The sequence below is a fragment of the Cyprinus carpio genome, chromosome B18, assembly GCF_018340385.1.
Source record: "Cyprinus carpio isolate SPL01 chromosome B18, ASM1834038v1, whole genome shotgun sequence".
In the NCBI taxonomy this organism is placed as follows: domain Eukaryota; kingdom Metazoa; phylum Chordata; class Actinopteri; order Cypriniformes; family Cyprinidae; genus Cyprinus; species Cyprinus carpio.
This window is the reverse complement of record NC_056614.1, coordinates 22990231-23011492: the sequence shown is the minus strand read 5'-3', so window position 1 is coordinate 23011492 and position 21262 is coordinate 22990231. Positions and strand designations below refer to the sequence as shown.

The window sequence follows — 21262 nt, the reverse complement described above, 5'->3', positions numbered from 1 at the left end:
AAAAACGAGAGAGACACAGCCCTTAAAAAGCGAACACATGAGCTGCATATTAAAGCAATGGATTTGCTGGAGTCGGAGGGCGGCCGCAGAACACGTGGAACGCGAGAGGAGAAAGCATGTAAGAGCAAAGAGCAGCTGGGAAAGTTCTTTTGTGAAGCAGTCTCTAATGGACATGCAGCGTTTTGAGGGATGTTCTGCTCTTTAAAATGAAATACGAAGCCCATGAGCCTCAAAAAAGCAACCCAGGACAACAGCATATCCCAAAGCCACCCTTAAAACACATTTACAATCGTCCCTCTTAAACGTTGTTCTCATTTTGAAGAATGTAAAAGGTTCAGGGCTACAGGCACATCGCCGCTGGGTGGTCATGATTATTAATGCTACCAGTGATTACATCCTAGAGAAAATTCTGAAGCCAGAGTGTAGAAGGAGTTCCCATCACTTTTGACCAATGAATTTCCCAGTTATTTATGATTACTAGACAAGGAGATTGTCTTGTTGATACCCCCCAAAAAAAGAGCAGCCTCTAGCCACTAAAATATTATTTTAATTAAGAATATTTTTATATATATATATATATATATATATATATATATATATATATATATATACACACACACACATAAGAACAAATTTTATGAATATGAATAAGTAAATATATAGTAAAAGATAAAATCTTTTATTGTTTTATTTTACATGGAGATGCGTTTGAATGGAAGAGGATGGAGAGAAACACTCACTGCGCTCATTAAACTGCTTCAGTGTGAAATCAGTTCATCATGTTTACTACTTTGGGAGCTAATCTTCAACATACTGCCACAAAGACTTAAACAAATTGCTATAAAAAAATTTAGTAGAAATAGTATAGTAATTGTAGTATAAAAACAGTAGTCTGTAGCAACTATAACTGATCTCATCAGAAACATACAGCCTGACAAAACTACTGTAAATTATGAACCTGGCACTGTAATTTTTTAATATGTCTGTTTAACACAAGCTCAATTTATGGTAAGAAAATTTTAGATGAGGAATATTTAGCTTAGCAATTATTGCCTTTAAAACCAGCCTTGATTATGGTTTATATTAATTGAAAGAAATAATATGCAAATGATTGCTTCTATTTGCTATGATTTAATAACAAAACATAATTTTGAATACACAAATATTATGATGCTTTTGATTGCTAGGTTTATTTACGACCATCTTGTTCTATTCATAATCACTAGTCCCACTGTTTTAATTAGCAGCTTAAAGCAATCAGGCTGAGCTTTATGACAATCAGTATCATTTTTACAAGAATGTTTTACCAGAAATCTGTTTAATTCTGAATCTTATATCATATGCAAAACAGCCTGAGGTCACAAATCACTCTTGTGAAAATATTAATAAGTAAAAACAATATTATTGTGAAACATTTTTACAATTTAAAATAAAAGTTTTCTTTTTGGATATATTGGGAAATGTAATTTATTCCTGTGATGCAAAGCTGAATTTTCAGCATCATTACTCCAGTCGTCAGTGTTACATGATCCTTCAGAAATCATTCTAATATACTGATTTGCTGCTTTAAAAAATATTTATTATCAATGTTAAAAACACTTGTTCTGCTTAATATTTTTTTGTGGAAACCATGACATATTTTGATTATCATTTGATGAATAGAAATTCAAAAGAACATTTATTTGAAACAGAACATTTTGTAACACTATACATGTTTTTATATATATATATATATATATATATATATATATATATAAATATATTTTATATTTTGAAAATCATTTGATAAATAGAAAGTTCAAAAGAACAGCATTTGTTTGGAACAAAACATTTTGTAACATTTTGATTTTGATCAATTAATGGATCCTTGCTGAATAAAAGTAATTTATCTGAAATATAATCTTATTAGTTTATTTATATTTACTTATTTGGATACAATGAGGTTATTCATTGAGGTTTGTTCATTTTGTAAGACAGGTTCTTGTTTTGTTTATTCAGTATGTTTATGTATTTGGACAAGTAGGTGTTCTATTACACACAAAGGATATGCAGTGTTTATTTGGCTCAAATAAAAGATGCCCTTCATCAGGTCTGCAGGCATGCTACATGCCCAGAGAGCTGCCCTCTCCCCCACTAGTGTGCTAATGAACTAACACAGCCAGAAACAAACAAACCTGCCTTTTGTTTTTCCCTCTTCCTCCCTCCCATCTTTACCTGTTTCTCTATATTGGGTCGATCTTGTTATGTGTAATTCGTTCTCTCACTAATCCTGGACAGCTTTCTTCATTGATGAGTCAGGCGCTGCTTTGTTTCACCGTGAGGCCTATCAAAGCATTTCTGCGCTGTGTTCAATCCACCCTTTGTTCTAATCACAGCTGGACCCGTCACCTGTGTGTGAGTCCGCTCTTTTCCAGTACAAGCCATATGGACACACTCCGGGAATTCTGAGCTTACTATTCTCAGCCTCTGACTCACGCCGGCTATGTGTTTACCATCGACGACTCCGTAAGAATCCGACCTTGTTGGTCGCCTTATCTGAATCACGGCATCTTGTACTTAAGCGCCTAAACTGTCATGATGGCTGCACAGTTGGACATGTAAATGTAAACATACAGACGTGTAACAGCGTGTTTCTCTTAAACCTAATTGCCATCGTGGAAAGATCCAGAAGGGGGGCGGACAGCATGTGCACCGGCAGACGGAGCGACAGGCTTTCTTCTCCGAGTTAATGACAGAAATCCCATGGAGGGGATTTAGGCGATCTGCTTTTTGTTTCCAGCCTTTAGAGCAAATCGCAGTGTGTCAGAATCAGGACGGTTTTCCGAATGGCTCTAGGTTGGCTGGAGAAAGAGAGTGGCGTGCTGCGCAGGGCAGTATTAGATCCTGATGGAAATGTTTTGGACAATCTGGTTATGTCTGCAATCTTCATAGTGATGTCCTAATGAAGAAAAAACTCCCATGTCTCACCTCTAACTGCTCGAGGTAGCTAGTTAAACAATAGTAAAACTAATGAGTAAACACGCAATGGAAATCCCACTGGTCATCATTAGACTGTCAGATCACATGTTTAAAAAAGCAATAAGCCATACAAGGCCATGCATTACAGGATTTTAGTGCTATTTTGAAACTATCATTTAAAGCAATAAGGTTCTGTATGCTAACATTAGTTAATGCAATAGCTAAAATAAAATCACAATGAATAACACTTTTAAAACATTTATACCGGGTCATTTTCATTTCAATAAACAACAGCATATTTATAATACACTAACATTACACTATAAAATACTCAAATACACTATATAATACACTAATTCAGCATTTTACTGATGCTGCAAAATGTATGAACCACAATTTATTAATGTTAATCAATTGAATCTTACTGTAATGTGCTTATAGTTAAAACTGAAATGATGAATGACTGCCAGAATATTTTGTTTTATTAATATCTGACAGGAAATATGAAAGGGATACTGCACAGCTAATGCACGCCGTGGAGACCAAGAACCACCCGACGCAAAGACTAGATTTTCACAAGTTTGATTTGTCATAAACCTCAGACTTAAACAGATTTCTGGTAAAACATTCTTGTAAAAAATGATATTGATTGTCATAAAACTCGGCCTGATTGCTTTAAGCTGCTAATTAAAACAGTGGGACTAGTGATTATGAATAGAACAAGGTGGTCGTAAATAAACCTAGCAATCAAAAATATTTGAATATTCAAATTATGTATTTGTTATTAAATAATAGCATGTAAAAGCAATTATCTGCATATTATTTCCTTCAATGAATATAAACCATAATCAAGGCTGGCTTTAAATGATATCAGTTAACTGAAGGCAATAATTGCTATGCTAAATATTCCTCAATTACAATTTTCTTACCATAAATTGAGCTTGTGTTTTGACTCAGACATTCACTACTCTTTCAGAAGATACATAATAGTGCCTCCTACCATACACCAGTGAAAACAACCGTCAATGCCGGGGAAAGGTTAATCATAAGGGTTTCTGAATGAATGAACAGTGGATGTCAATTAGAATGACATCATAAATTTGTACACTAAATACAACAGAATTGTTTTTTTTTTAAATTATTATTATTGTATGTAATACGTAATATTATCTAATGTGAAACATCTATAGTTAGATTATAGCTAGATTCAGTTTACCAATGTGAAACTATATCCAAGTTTGATTACTTTATAGTGTAAACCTACATCATTTAGCATAATTATTAGAGAAGAATCAGTCCGTCTGGCTCAACAAGCACACTTCCCTTCCCCCAACAACATACTACAGAGAACACCAATCTTATTTAAAGCACCAATATTTAAAACAGTTAGACCCAGAACACCATTAGCGGCCATTAACGCAGCCACTTTTTCTCTAGCTTCTCTCTCTTACCTCACTCAGTCTCTCTCAAAGCACCAGATAAAAGAAGTTAGAGAAGATTAAACGCACAGTTAAAGCATTTCTCTCTGACAGCAGGCCGACAGGTACAATAGTCCCACGGAAATGCTCTCAGTCCATCACCCCTCCCCCTGTATTCTCCTGCATTAGCGGTTTTGTTAACACTGTGTGACTGCTTAATGAATTTAATCAGAGAGAAAGATAGCAAAGTTCACCTTTGATGAGCGACATGAGGTGAAAAACACTTCTTCGCTGGGAGAGTTATGTGCGAGACTGACGATTTTTCTTGATTGTTGATGCATTAACAAGTATTGGCTGTAGGTATGGGAGTTTTTGGGTTTGGATCCAAATTAAATTGGACCATATCCTATCACACAAATAATTCACCCAAAAAATGTCAAATCCTTATATATTCACACTCATGTTTCTTCAGACCTGTTAACTGTTATCTGTATATATCAAGCATGCATTAAAAAAAAATCATGTTTAAAAGATCAGAAACATAAAAATTATATAGATACAAAAATGATTAACATTTTTTTCTGGTTCCTGAATCCTATTGGCTGAGAGCTGGAATATTCCAGCGGTGCAATATTCTACTGATAACATCTGTTTCATTGTTTGTATCACTCTGCTTGCAGTATTTCCCAGTGTTGAACATTTTCGAATATCATGGTTGATGCTCAAATACACAATAATTTATAAAAAATACTGTTTTTGTGTCACAGAATGTAGCTTTTTTTTTTTTTTAGGTGATAATGTAGTTGTTTAGACTTCAAACATGCAGTTTGTTAATAAAGATAATGTCTATTTGAAATTTAGCTTTAACATTTTCAGCGGTGTGAGCTCCAGTGCGTCATTTTTGGGTGAATTATTTCTCATTCGCAGTCACTGTCAGCACAGCTTTCCCAGGTTCAGATCAGCAAACAGCAGTTTGTTTATGGAGGGACTCCATCACCGTCAGGAGTGTTGCTGTGGTGGAGGTGGAAGTCTGCAGTCAGCAGCAGCAGTGACAGAGGAAGCCCCTCTCTGCCCCATCACACCCACACACTGCTTCAATCTATTGATTAGTCCCTAGCTATCAGAACATCAATCATGGGCTCCCGATCGATGGTGTTTTGTTGGCGTGTTCAGGCTGCCCTTGGGAACAATGGGCCTTCACATGAAGCAGTGCTGCTCAGGAGCTCTAACCATTTGGAAATATAAACACAGCCTTGTTCCAGAAGCCTGTTGCAATATCATATCAAACATCATTAATGTGTGTGTTCATAAAGGGACAGGAGAAAGACCCAGCTCGTGTTACCTGTTATACTATAAACATTACACTGGATTTTGTTATTGGATATAAAGGTGATCTGGCTTTTAAAAGTATATTCTAATATCTTCTGTCACATTCTGCACTCTTTTAATGTTAATAAAGGCCTTACTGTACTAATTAGTATAAACACACTAATTAGTTTTACTTGACAGTTTTCTACACTCTCCAATTAAACATCCAATTGTATCTTAAAAGTCAACAAGTCAACCGTGTTTACAATCAGTTTTACTTCCACAATGTGACACTTTCTAATGATATTGGGTATTCACTGAGAAATATGTTAGATAGGACATGGATAAAATAAAATAAAATGAAATAAAATAATTTAAAGTTACAGACAAAAAAAAAAATTAAAATATAAATAGTATAAGGTAAGTCAATTATTTTAAGATACAATTTATTTTAAAATGGATGAATGAATGAATAAATAAATGTCTACAGAAAAAACAAATGAATTTAGACATAAATAAATAAATACTGTACACAATACAGTATAACATACAATTGTTTTTAATTTAACTATGATGTCACAAGCACAAAGATTCAAAATGAACTGTTTTTCGGCTTTGCGTTGTGAATTTTAATGTTTGTCTACATGCTAAATTGAATGCTTATATTCCCAAATATATATATATATATATATATATATATATATATATATATATATATATATATATATAGATATATATATTTGGGATATATTATATATATATATATATATATATATATATATATATATATATATATATATATATATATATGCCTACTGTCATCTATATAGTATTTGTATTTATTTTTATATATTTAGTTTTCATTTGGATTAAATAATTTTTTTAAAAAAATCAAAAGATGCTGTCATCACAAGATAAACCCTCTAATTAAACACCCTCAAAGTGTGAGTGAATCATAGTTAAGAGAGAAAGACAAGAGTGCATATACAACATGCCACAAGCAGAAGGCTGTTGTGTGTTAGCCCAGGTGTATGTGTGTGTGTGTGACAGGTGGTGTGGATGGTGAGGGGCAGAAGTTTGGGGCAAGGTAAAGGTGACAGAGAGAGAATACAGGTGGTCAGCTGTGACAGTGGTGCATTAACCTTGGGATCAAAGATATCATATACAAACAAGCACAAACTGAGGTAAGTGAAATGTTGACATATATAAGCAGATACAACATGAGTACAAACACCAGCGCTGATCAGTCTCTCAGATATAAAAACTGACATTTGAAATGATTTTCAGAGATAACTTCCATGTAGTCACTTATAATAACTCTCATAGCCAGATTTTGATCATCAGCAATAAATGCAGTTCACAGAGCAGCTTATTTTGGCCAAGAATCACTTAGAAGGGAGGCGGACATTTCCATGATGCAATCCATATCCATATGCACTTAAAGATATCTTGTTTACTTGCTACTAAGAGTCTCAAACAAAAGTCAGATGGATGAAACAATGTGCATTCAGAAACTACAGAAAGCCAGCCAATCAAATTACATCCTGCTGTTTTGACAGTTGCAATAGTTATACTGAGTACGTGACAAACAGAAATCTATGAATATACAAATAAACTAACAACAGATATTCCCATTTTATTGGTATTGTGGGAGGAACGTGTGTGTGTGTGTGTGTGTGTGTGTGTGTGTGTGTGTGTGTGTGTTATGCAGCTGATTGTTTACCTCCAATTTAACTGACTCAGAAGGCTAAAGATGTCTTTCAAACTGCTAGAAGGACTCAAACACAAACACAGACAAACAGAGCAGTAGTCTTAAGGCCCGTGCACACCAAGAACGATAACTATAAAGATAACTATAAAGATAACGATATTAGCGTCCACACCAGCGAACGATATCTTCTGTTTATTCTAAGCGCACGCTCGTCTGCCGCTTTAGTGGCCTTTGGTGTCTGCATGTTCTGTATTCTTCATCAGACTTGATTGCATAATCTCTTAGACTGACACAAAACACTATATCAGGGGCAAAATATCTATATTTATCTAAATAAGTATCTGTTTTCTAAAAATGTATTTGAATGAATCCTTGCATGCTCATGAAGGTTGCATTTATTTGATCAAAAATACAGTAAAAACAGTAATAATGTGAAATAATATTACAATTTAAAACATCCGTTCTCTTGTAATATATTTTAACTGTTAATTTATTCCTGTGATGCAAATCTGAATTTTCAGCATCATAACTCCAGCACATCACTGTCACATGACTCTTCTTATTTTATTATTATCAATATTGTGCTTCTTATTTTTGTGGACTCTGGCAGCACTTTATTTTAAGCACAAATTCTCATTATTAACTAGCAGCTTATAAGCATGCATATTGCCTTTTTATTAGGACTTATTAGGCACATATTAATGCCTTATTCTGCATGACCATGTTTTAGATCCCATAATCCTACACCATACCTAAATTTAACAACTACCTTACTAACTATTAGCAGCAAATTAGGAGTTTATTGAGGGAAAACTCTTAATAGTGAATAGTGAATATGCATCCTAATCTTACTGAAGTCTTACTGAAACTTTTTTTATCAGTAACAATATAAATATCTTTACTGTTATTTTTGATAATTTCAATGCATCTACACATTTATATGCATTTTTACATTTATAAATGCATGTATACATTTTACGTCATCATATATGTTTTCAAAACTTAGTTATGATGGTCAAATACCTTGAGAAGGTGCACTATTAGTGCGAATGGTGTGTAGCCTAAAGCTTTGAGTGAGTGTGTAAGTGCAGATATTCAGACTCAATGTATTTACACAATAAAGCAACATATGTTCTACTCTGTCACCTTAATAAAAGTTGTGAGTGAGTCAGCACAAATGCACAGACCCTATGATACACAGGCATGAGTCAGCAGAAAGCCTCTTATGGCCGTATGCGGGTTGATGAGATGGGCTCCCTACAACTGCAACGGGACAATACGAACCTACATCAAAACCGCCATTCATTATGCTGACAAACGCCATAAAACATCTATAAAAAACACACACGCACAAACATAAATCCAAAACTGCCGCCTGATTTGAGCATCATCTGCGACATGACCTTGCAAAACATAAATTAAGGGTACTCCGACTTACAAACATCTGTATTTATGCACACTTTAAATCACATTTCAGATGGCGAAATCATTTCCTGACTGCTTTTGGATGCAGAACTGGGTCATATTTTTCTGCATACATTGCATGGGAAATAATATTTTAAATATCTGGCACATTTGAGAGCGATTACACCGTGTCGAACATGCATTGCCCAGAGCGTCAGTGCATTGTGGGTATTTATGTAGGTCACTGTGTCTACACCACACGATTTGGCAGAGTCCGACCGAACACAAATATTTTCATATCACCGAGAGTTTAACTTTGACAGTGACATGTCACATCATTTGGCAAGTGCACATACCATACTGAAGCACAGACACCTGTTGCTAAGAGACAAGCAGATGTGCTCTTGTTTCCCGAATAATACATCTGCCTTTGACATAGTTACGTAGCGACCGTGAAAAGCAAGAGATCATGCTCTCGGCACGGAAAGCGCTAGACCCTGCCCGCAAGGCACCAAGGCAAGTTTTACAATTGTTCACTTTAAGCACAGCAACACAAACTTCTTGACAAATACTAGGAACTAGTGGCCTCTTCAAGTACCAATTCTATTAAGAGGCTTTGAAAAGTAATAGGGCTCTGCTGGGGGAAACTGGCCACATCGTAACACCGCCTCCAAACTAGTGGAGAAGCACAATTAAAGTTAATTGATTTCTTTAACTTCAAAAGAATTGCGGTTTTACTGTTGGCCGATGGGAAATCTTTAATGAGGTAGACAAACATACTAGGAAATGTTAGAGGAGCTAATCAAACCCATCTATGAATGCCTTTTTCATTTGAATTTTTATGTTTAAAAAGGTTTTTACATGCTTAATGTGGGTAAAGACAACCATTAAAGTCATGAAATCAATATTCTATGGTGAATGATTTATGTTTGTCTTGTTTTTTTTTTTTTTCTCAATAATAATTTATCAGTAATCAAAATGTAAGAACCTTCCCTGCTCACCAGTAATAGTGACAAACGTATCACAATCCAGTCAATTCCCAATAGATAAAAATCAAGCTAACCTCCATTTTTACTCATTGAACATCCGGTTGCATTTGAATTACATCATATTATGGAAGTTAAATGAGTTACAAATCCCATTTTATGTTGGCTAATCAGCCAGACCGTTTGCATAAGCAGGAATGCATTAAGGTGCGTCCAAATCCAAAGTCTGCAAATGGTCCTGTCTACTCCATCTGATCCATTTCTGCAGGAGGTACAGATGTATCCTTCACTGCCTATAATACATCACATTCCTGTGCATGCAGTTTCGGAGCTAAAAGTATAAAACTAAGTATAAAAACGGCATTTTAGAGAATGATAGAAGTGAATAATTATTTAAATAAATAAAAAATTAATGTATTTTTAATTCTGTATCTACAGATATAAACATTATAAAAAAAAATTTGCATTTGGCATTATTGCATTCAATACTTTTTATGAGTTCATTCCTTCCTTGAAATACAAACCTATAATTTGTTGATGCCAGCACCAATTATATACACTGTAAAAATTATTTTTAAAATTAGTAAATTTGTAAATAAAAGATTATTGGAATATGTTTTCCAAGAAAATACTATTTCAGTCGTTCTACTTCAAAATTTCATGTTTAATTAAATGTGCCACTTGCTGTTTCTTTATAATTATTACAAAGTACCAAATTTTGGCCAGTGTACTGTTTGATAAGTGAACAAGTGCTGTAGCCATTAAATATTTCATTAATTATGTTACAGAATCTGAAGGGTTGCAATGGTCCCTTGAAAGGCCATTTTCCTTAAAGAGCCCCTATTATGCAAAATTCACTTCTACATGGTGTTTGTACACAAACACCCTATAATGATAAAAAAATGTAATCCCCATAAATCATAAGCAGTGTCTCAGAACAAGCTGTTTACAGAATCTGTACATAGTGACATCACATTTTACAGGCCCCACCCACAACTGTTGACGGACACTGCCATATTAGTAGAGACCCTGCCCAGAGTGAGCTGCACAAAATCCACCATGTTTATCTATACGCTATTAAAGCAGCATTCAAGTAAGAAATGTCTTCATATTAAAGCTGCAGAAGTTATTCAGTGAATAATTATCATATTATCAACACAGAAACCAGTATATAGGTACTGTATATCATGCTGCTGTCACTTAATACACAGATCTAATATACACATGCAATTTATTTTCCAGACATAATTGACTGTGTTTTTGTAACAATGTGCAATAAAACATGAGTTTAGTTTAGTACTCGCATGCCATGTGGCAGCTGCTTTCTGTGTGTTAATAAAACCCTATATAAGAAGTTTAAACTTATAAGGCTTTAAAACACATGATTTCAGCACAATATAAATGATAATCAAAATTAAACAGATGTTTAGTTTTAGGCATAGTATCAGAAGTAAAGGCACCAATCAATTCTGAAAAAGTGGGCTGGGAGCAGCAGCTCATTTGCATTTAAAGATACATACACAAAAACAGTGTGTTTCTGCTTCCACTCAAAATGGGCATTTTCAAAACGGTATGATAAATGTTCTGTGGGGTATTTTTAGCTGAAACTTCACAGACACATTCTAGAGACACCTGAGACTTATATTACATCTTGTTAAAAGGTGCATAATAGGAGCTCTTTAAAAGGAAGCTTCATACCAAAAATGCTGCATGCCTTTGGCACCGACTTCTTGAATAGCGAGCAAGCAAATCGACTTTTCTCGGTTCCAAACAGCCATTGTTCCAGGACACAGTGTCAAGACAGAGTCCTTTATCCCTTCCTTCGAAAAAGGCCATTTTTTGAGTTTCACTCTCATTCAGGTGAAGATCTGTTACTCAAACTGCCCTACAGACTTTGAACTCTAAAATGATACAGTCACATGGTCTTTCATTGAACCAGCCATGACTTTGTCATAGAGTAGATTATCAATGTGAGCTCATGTTTTCCCAGCATGCTCTAGTCTCGTACACCTCTACTTATTAATCTTTAAGACAGGCATGAAAATGGAATTGCTGCAAATAACAGCCAGATTAGACATTCACAAACATGATTAATGGCTGTGGGACACTCCCAATGCTTGTGGAATATTAACGACATCATGCATGCGACAGCCTCGTTTCCGTTACGCTGTAAGACTATAGCATGCATCAATGCCCACTAAAGTTAAACAACAACACCCGGAAGACCAGTGCCCGTGTTTATCTGCTCGCTTTCTTGAGTGCCGACAAATTGATTCCAATCACTGCTGACATTCTGATTGAGCTTAACAGGATACAACTTTTAATATTACCTTGTTGTCGATGGAATGAAATGAGCAGGGAATGCATTCAAGATCAAGCAGGACAGCATTAAGAGATGTAGAAACATTAAAACTCAGATCACAGATATAAAAGCAGACACAAATCTATTTTAATCTACACCTACAGCAGACTTCTCTACCTACTGTTTCTAAGAGAATACAGCTGAGCTACAAGGGTAAGATTACCTTTATCGTCCATAGAACCATGGCCATCCTCCTTCTTAATTTCATGCTCTATGTAATGGTCTACATTGGGAGATTCCTGATGACATTAAGAAAAAGTGGAAAAATGAAATGAATTAAATGAATTTGACAGCACAGGGACATAAAACAGAAAATATAATCATATTTACACACTGTTACAAGATCTTATAGAATATCATAGTCAAAATGAAATAAAAAATGTACTTTCTTATTAAAATCTTATTTTCAATCTTCAATCAAATGTAATATAACATGCCTTTCCTTTGAAATTATTTTTCTTTGCTGTTATAGCACACAGGCTATATAATGTTCAACAGCTGGGTTCCAGAAATAAAATCTCATTTATTTTACACACATAGCAATTGATTTGGAATGATTCTATATAAAGCTTTCAAAACAAACATACCATGAGCTTCTGAGGTTTATAATCAACAATAAATGCAGTGTTATTTCAATTTCATGCATTCAATTGACAAATTCTAAATTCCAGATGAAGAACTAGACTACACTATATATATATATATATATACACACACACACACACACACACACACACACACACACACACACATAAAAATAAATATATTTACATATTTATCACTTCAATAAAAATTATAATAAATTTTATAAATAAACTTTATATAAATATAAACTACTTGTCAAAACCTTGGAATACTAAAGATTTCAGTTTCCAAAAAAAATATTAAGCCGAAAAACTATTTTCAACTGATATTAATAAGAAAAGTGTCTTATAGGCGAAAAGACTTATCTATCTTTCAGTATAGATTTTTATTTAATATTTATTTTTAACTTTAACTGCTCTCTCTCAACCTGACAATGTTTATGGACAAACAATCTGGAACTTAACAATCTGGCATCTCAATTTAGCCAAATATAATTACTACAGACTAACCTTGCCCAAACCAGAACCCTGATTGTCTGTCATTTTTACATATGAAACAAAGCATAAGTCAATGCTTTTATGATGTTGTTTTCCTTCATGTAATGGTAGGCTTCATAAAATGTAGGTTTCATCATCTTTGTAGGGACATTTGGACACACACACACACACACACACAAGCACACAGCAAATCTTATCCATCATTCCATCCTTTCCTGCTAAAACCTAGTAACCTACTGCACTGGATCTATGGGGATTTTCATTCTATTGGTGGTCTGTGGTCTCAAACTGGTTCTGTCTGACCTAAAGCAGTCTACAGAGAGTCCAGCAGGAACAGCGCAGTGCACAGGGCTCTACACTAATGAATTTACCTTCCTCTTCACTTTCTTTGATAGACTCTGCCAGAGAGAGAGACAACACACATACATCAGAGGTCTACAACAAGACAAGTGTGCATATGTGGGTCTACAATGCTGATTTTACTATCATACTTTTCTCTACAGATAATTATCAATACAGGTGCATCTCAATAAATTAGAATGTCGTGGAAAAGTTCATTTATTTCAGTAATTCAACACAAATTGTGAAACTCGTGTATTAAATAAATTCAGTGCACACAGACTGAAGTAGTTTAAGTCTTTGGTTCTTTTAATTGTAATGATTTTGGCTCACATTTAACAAAAACCCAATCTCAACAAATTAGAATACGGTGACATGCCAATCAGCTAATCAACTCAAAACACATGCAAAGGCTTCCTGAGCCTTCAAAATGTTCTCTCAGTTTGGTTCACTAGGCTACACAATCATGGGGAAGACTGCTGATCTGACAGTTGTCCAGAAGACAATCATTGACACCCTTCACAAGGAGGGCAAGCCACAAACATTCATTGCCAGAAGAAGCTGGCTGTTCACAGAGTGCTGTATCCAAGCATGTTAACAGAAAGTTGAGAGGAAGGAAAAAGTGTGGAAGAAAAAGATGCATAAACCAACCGAGAGAACCGCAGCCTTATGAGGATTGTCAAACAAAATCGATTCAAGAATTTGAGTGAACTTCACAAGGAATGGACTGAGGCTGGGGTCAAGGCATCAAGAACCACCACACAACTGGCTACAGTTGTCGTATTCCTCTTGTTAAGCCACTCCTGAACCACAGACAACGTCAGTGGCATCTTACCTGGGCTAAGGAGAAGAAGAACTGGACTGTTGTCCAGCGGTCCAAAGTCCTCTTTTCAGATGAGAGCAAGTTTTGTATTTCATTTGGAAACCAAGGTCCTAGAGTCTGGAGGAAGGGTGGAGAAGCTCATAGCCCAAGTTGCTTGAAGTCCAGTGTAAATTTTCCACAGTCTGTGATGATTTGGGGGTGCAATGTCATCTGCTAGTGTTGGTCTATTGTGTTTTTTGAAAACCAAAGTCACTGCACCCCATTACCAAGAAATTTTGGAGCACTTCATGTTTCCTTCTGCTGACCAGCTTTTTGAAGATGATGATTTCATTTTCCAGCAGGATTTGGCACCTGCCCACACTGCCAAAAGCACCAAAAGTTGGTTAAATGACCATGGTGTTGGTGTGCTTGACTGGCCAGCAAACTCATCAGACCTGAACCTCATAGAGAATCTATGGGGTATTGTCAAAAGGGAAATGAGAAACAAGAGATCAAAAAATGCAGATGAGCTGAAGGCCACTGTCAAAGAAACCTGGGCTTCCATACCACCTCAACAGTGCCACAAACTGATCACCTCCATGCCACGCCGAATTGAGGCAGTAATTAAAGCAAAAGGAGCCCCTGCCAAGTATTGAGTACATGCACAGTAAATGAACATACTTTCCAGAAGGCTAACTATTCACGTAAAATGTTTTTTTTTTTTAATTTTTTTTATTGGTCTTATGAAGTACTCTAATTTGTTAAGATAGTGAATTGGAGGGTTTTTGTTAAATCTGAGCCAAAATCATCACAATTAAAAGAACCAAAAACTTAAACTACTTCAGTCTGTGTGCACTGAATTTATTTAATACACGAGTTTCACAATTTGAGTTGAATTACTGAAATAAATGAACTTTTCCACGATGTACCTGTATCTACTTAATATCATATATGAGCTATGAACAGGATAGAGAAAAGACAGGTGGAGATGAGTGGGCTTCATTTTTACCGAGCAGCATGATCTCCTCATAAACATTCTCTTCTGTCAGAAAATGGAATGAGAGAGAAGAGAAAAAGTCAAGGCAAAGACGAAGATAAAGAGTGAGGGAAAAACAGGTAAACAGCATTGTAAGAGAGGTAGAAAGAGATAAAGTGTTAGACGTACGGTTGACAGACAACAGCTTATTGTGAATGTCAGTTGTACTCCTCAGTATTTAATCTGGAAGTCCTTAGCTGGTGCTTCCAAATTTGATGTCTATGATTATGTTGACTTAGTAATTATAGACTGGTACTTAACTCTTGTGCTCAAATTGAGTATGGAGTAATCAGAAGCAGGCATTTCAAATGTACAAAGTGGTTCAAAGTTCATTCTAAAATTAAAAATAATATTTATAAAAAATTTTCAAAGCATATACCAGTACATATCATGTAATCTGTTTTCAGGTCCTTTATAATGTGACTTCTTTCAGCACCACAAGCTGCTGGGTAAAAACACGCACTCTAACCTTTGGTTTCTCACAAATGTATCAATCACATATCAAGCCTGAGATGTGACTTTACCCAATCTGCCCTAAAAATGCTACACTAAAAATATCATTCCTCAGTAGCAGGTCACACCCCTGTGAGGGGGATATATTTCCAGCCCTCATCCGTTTATCACCTGCGGCCTCAAAGCAAGGCTGAAGTTAGTAAGCTCCAATGAACTGAAGCCACGCAGTCAAAATGCATTTAACATCTGTATGAGGCAAAGGACCATCAAAACATTCCCACATGAGCACGCTAAAGGTTATCAACCTGAAGTCACGAGCAGGTTTATTCAGCCCTCAAGGTCTCAGACATTTGTGCACCCAAACATGATTTTATCAGGGAGTGAGAGTCTCGAAAGGTGAACTAATGTGATTGGGGCACAAAATCACATTACACATAACACTCTCTCTGGGTCTCTTTCACCAGTAATTCTACACAAGTTGCTTACTTGGATGCGCAGAAGAGGTCAATAAACAAAATCTCTGGATTATTGTAAATGTGGAAAATATGCCTGCAGTTTTTAATTACCATAATACACACTCAAACCGTGTCCATATAAGTTTTGGGGTTTTTTTGCCCAAATTTCTATTATTTAAAATATTGAAATATTATAATATTACAAAAAAATAGAATACCCTGTTAAATTTCAATGTTTTTCATCAATTGTTTTAGTAAGTGAAAATTTACTATATTTTAGACTCATAACATGTGAATCAAAATGTTTTAAACATTTATGGCGCTAATTACAGACTACAGCTCAAAAAAAGTATCTAAGATTATTAAAATATTTCATTTTGAGTTTCATTAAATTTCCATTCATACAGTAAAAACTGCAGGCATCTCTTAGTTGAGTTCAGACATTTACTTTTTTCAATCACAGGAATAAATTACATTTTTAAATATATTTAAATGATTATAAATTGTTCTATTATTTCACAATATTACTGATTAAATAAATGCAGCCTTGATGACCATATGAAACTTAAAACAATGACTGACTCCATATCCAAATTTAATGCACTAAATGCTAGTTTATATATATATATATATATATATATATGTATATATTTTAGGGCTGTCAAATGATTAATCACGATTAATCACATCCAAAATAAAAGTTTTGTTTACATAATATATGTATGTGTACAGGGTATATTTATTATGTATATATAAACACACACACATAAATTATATATTTAGAAAATATTTACATGTATATACATTTTATATATTTATATTCTTATATTTTATATTATATATAAATATATTTAATATATAAACATAACATATTCTTCTTAAATATATAAATGCATGTGTGTGTATTTATATATACATAATAAATATACACAGTATACACACATATATTATGTAAACAAAACTTTTATTTTGGATGTGATTAATCGTGATTAATCATTTGACAGCCCTAATATATATATATATATATATATATATATATATATATATATATATATATATATATATATATATATATATATAAAGAAATAATTTATATTTAAACAGTTTTATAATATGATAAATTACCATCAAATATTGAATAATATATATTATATATAAATATATATTTATAATATAAAAATAAATACATTTTATATAAACCCAAATTCACGATACATTAAAGTACAAAACTGAATGGTTAACAAATGAGACCCGCTGCATAGATAGCACTGCTGAAGCTGAAAATGAGATGTTTTCCCAGCAGTGACTCCTACATTAATGAACATCAGTGAGACAGGCATTATGAATATATCAGGAGCTGGGAGTTAAAGAGAGACTGCTGGTTGCTCGCTCGTCTCTTTTCTAAGGTCACAGAGGTGCTACAAGAAGAGAAAGTGCACAGGAAATATGGAAATATTATTATTATTTTTTTTTTGACATATGGTGCCGTTACGTCAGAGATGCGTCATGTGTCCAGCATATGGTTTGTCCTGGCAGTTTCCGAGCTGGCACAAGCAGCATGCTGTCATGGTGCCACCAGATTATAGCGGCAACTCCATCTCCACCAGCATGATGTGCATCCTGGCACTTCACGGCCACTAATGCACCTGCTGCCCAGCACAAGAATGTGAGTCAGGATGTTTTCAGAAGGAAACACTTACGTGCAGCTGTTCTGGACTAAACGATTACATGACCCATATGACAGTAAAATTCTAATAAGATCCTATGATATCTCAGATGTTGTTGCCAGGCAGCAATGAGATTAAATTGCTCTTTTTTTTTCTTAAGAACTAGTAGTAGGAGAAGACTAGTAATGCTACCTCAAGACAATAAGAAAAGATGAGCTACTAAGATCCCAAAGATCTCAATATGATCATTTCTTATCAAATCCACCCAAGATCAATTATCTGAGTTATGCAATCCACATGAATTTTACAGTTTTATACTGCTACCGCATGCAAACTTTTGACTTATTTGTTTCCTATATTAAGTTAATAAAGACATATCTGAGACAAAAATTATCTGAGACAAAAGTAATATTTAAATAACTAGTACCTTCATGAAGTCTCATGAATGCAAAAGCACAATATAATAACAATTACTTACATTCAATTTACTTCAAGCTGCATAAATATATAACTAACGCTGCACACATATCTGTATATTCACATCATGTATGCCATGTACAGTATATCTGTATTTCTAACAAGGAAATTTGAAAGAGACAAAGCTAATATTTAAATTAAGTGCAAATAGGACCTTTACTGAGTCTTAAGAACTGCAATAAAAGCAGTTCTGGTCAATAATATTAACAACAACAACAACTTATTCTATTCAGATTCTTCAAGACCAAACGATTTGAGAACCATCAGTGGCATAAATATATACTTTTCCTCATACTGTATGCAAATATTAATCTCACGTATATCTATGTGTAGTTCCCACAAGTAATTTTAAGAGAAACACCTGAGACAAAGCTCATATATAAATGCAGCATTACTAGGACATTTATTAAGTCTCAAGAACTGCAATAAAAAGCAGCATTTGAGCAATAATAAATCACAACAACAAATTTTATTCAAATTCTTTCAAGACCAAATGATCTGAGTTCTGCCAGCGGCATAAATATATAACTCTTGACTCACGCTACATGCAAATATTCATCTAATGCATGTCTATTTGTATTTCTCGGAAGGAATTTTAGTAGCAACATCTGAGACAAAGTTAACACTTAAATGAAGCTCCACTAACTTTTCTGAGCTACACATGAGCAACCTCAGAGCAATAACAGCCTCCTCTGGGTACAAGCAGGAGAAATTATACTCTATTAAAATGCTTTAAGCATTAAATGTGACAGAAATCAGAATATGTGCAATATTTTTCCGTAGAGCCTTAAGAGGGAGGAAGGAAACACAGTTACATTGCCATGAATTTGTTCAGGTGCTGGGTACAGATGTGTGAGCATGCAGGTAGGGCAGAGTGGAAAGAAAGAGTTACTAAAGGATAAAAACACCACTGTAGGGTGCTGTGAACGGGACACGCACACTCATACACACTGGAGGGCAGTGGGATGGATGCGGAGTTCTTTACCTTCCACTGCGTTTGAGTGGTTGTCTGGTTTGAAGCATGAATGGAGACAAGAACAGAACAACACATAAGCCATGAACCTGAGCCATGAGCACACACACACACACACTTCTACAGCGTTCATTCACACGCTCAACAGAGAGTATGAGTTACAACCACATCTTTTAATAACATTGCATGTAGATAGCTCAAATGCATGAATACTGTCTGAGCTGAATCTCCTCTGGAGCAAGATTCCCTAGCTAGAGCATGTAAGCAAGCGAGCATGTCCCTTACAGCTGAGCGTCATTGTGTGTGTGATGTGAGACACGGTCTCCAGAGAGCAGTGTTTGACAGACGACAACCCTTCGTCTTCCCGTTCTGAGACATACCAGCGCAGTTGACATGTTAAAGATGGAAAATCATGTGCATCTTGCAAAACAGATAATCTGTAGGTCACTGTGGATCCAGCTACAGTCCTGTTCATAACTCAGCCAGCAGATTTAGTTCTATAGGCATGTCTCAAACCATTTTCTGCTTATGGCAATGACGATGTTTCACTGTATGCAACAGATTATAAATAAGCATATTGGGTCCCCAACTGACACTTCATAAAGTAATTGAACAGCTGTGCATTTTTAATTTAATTGTAATATTTTAATATTTATTTGCAAATATATTTTTAATTTTTAAAGAATATTTATTAAATGTGCTGCATTTAGAAAATGATTAATAAATCTATAACATTATTTATTGATATATATATTTATTTGTATTATTAAAATATAAATAGATAAACATTAACAAGAATTAAATTTGTGCTGAGCAACAATTAATCGCGATTAATCGCATCCAAAATAAAAGTTTTTCTTTATATAATATATGTGGGTGTACTGTGTATATTTATTATGTACTATATATAAAAAGACACACACATAAAGTATATATTTTGAAAATAGTTACATGTATTTACATGTATATACTTATATTCATGTAATATATATATATATATATATATATATATATATATTAACATGTATTAATATATATATATATATATATATTTAATATATAAACATAACATTATACATACATTTATACAAATGCATGTGTGTGTATTTATATATACATAATAAATATACAAAGTACACACATATATGTTAAATACTCAAAAACTTTTATTTTAGATGCAATTAATCGTGATTATTCATTGCCCAGCAATATAATACATACATATTTAATTTAGCACATCAATTTTATAAATAAAAAGTACAGCTGTATAATTAATTTACAAAGAATAAACACAGGGAAAATCAGAATTGTTTTTGACAGAATACCATTTTGAGATTATCGACCGATAACTGATATTACCTTGTTTAAGCATCTAAACAAACTGAGCTGAACTCAAATAATCCAAACAGCCTTGTCAGTTCATAACAACAGTTTTCCCCCTTCCATTACACATGATTATGTGAAAAGCAATTTTTTATTTTTTGCAGGAAAGTAACAAGACTTCCCAGACAGAGTGATAAAGATGCTAAAGATCCAACAAATCAACTCTAACAGCATGAGAAACACATTGCAACACACAAACCATGATCACAGAGCAAACTTTGCCTAACCCCGCCCCTTTTCAACATGATTGACAGCTGTCAGGTGCAAAGTGATTAACAGGGAAAGGGCACTCACCTTTGACCCTCTCTCCACGGTTCAACTGGATCTCTCCCTCTCCCTGCGGCGTGTACGGTTTGACCACGATGAAGGTGCGCCCCGGCACGGCGCTGTAGAGTTTCCGTTTGGGGCCCCGGGCTCCTGAGTGTGTGTGCGAGGGCCCCGCGGGAGG

At 34.6% G+C, this 21262-nt stretch overlaps 1 protein-coding gene across 15 annotated transcripts in view; it reads right to left on the bottom strand.

The window, feature by feature from the left end:
- The window catches only part of LOC109055058 (SH3 and multiple ankyrin repeat domains protein 3-like), a 171963-nt gene that overhangs the window by 52685 nt on the left and 98016 nt on the right, over nt 1–21262 (bottom strand). For 12 of the 15 annotated variants that reach the window (XR_006157143.1, XR_006157141.1, XR_006157140.1 and 9 more), the window contains 3 exons: nt 21109–21262; nt 19550–19551; nt 12311–12386 (listed from right to left, as the gene is read on the bottom strand). The exon at nt 21109–21262 is cut by the window's right edge and continues 31 nt beyond it. Coding sequence is in view for 11 of the 15 variants with exons in the window: in XM_042744420.1 (XP_042600354.1) it covers nt 12311–12386; nt 19550–19551; nt 21109–21262 (232 nt within the window). In the remaining 4 variants the exon portion in view is untranslated. Of the gene's footprint in view, nt 1–12310; nt 12387–19443; nt 19468–19549; nt 19552–21108 lie in introns of all 15 variants that reach the window. The other 3 variants (XM_042744422.1, XM_042744423.1, XM_042744421.1) reach the window with 2 other exon arrangements.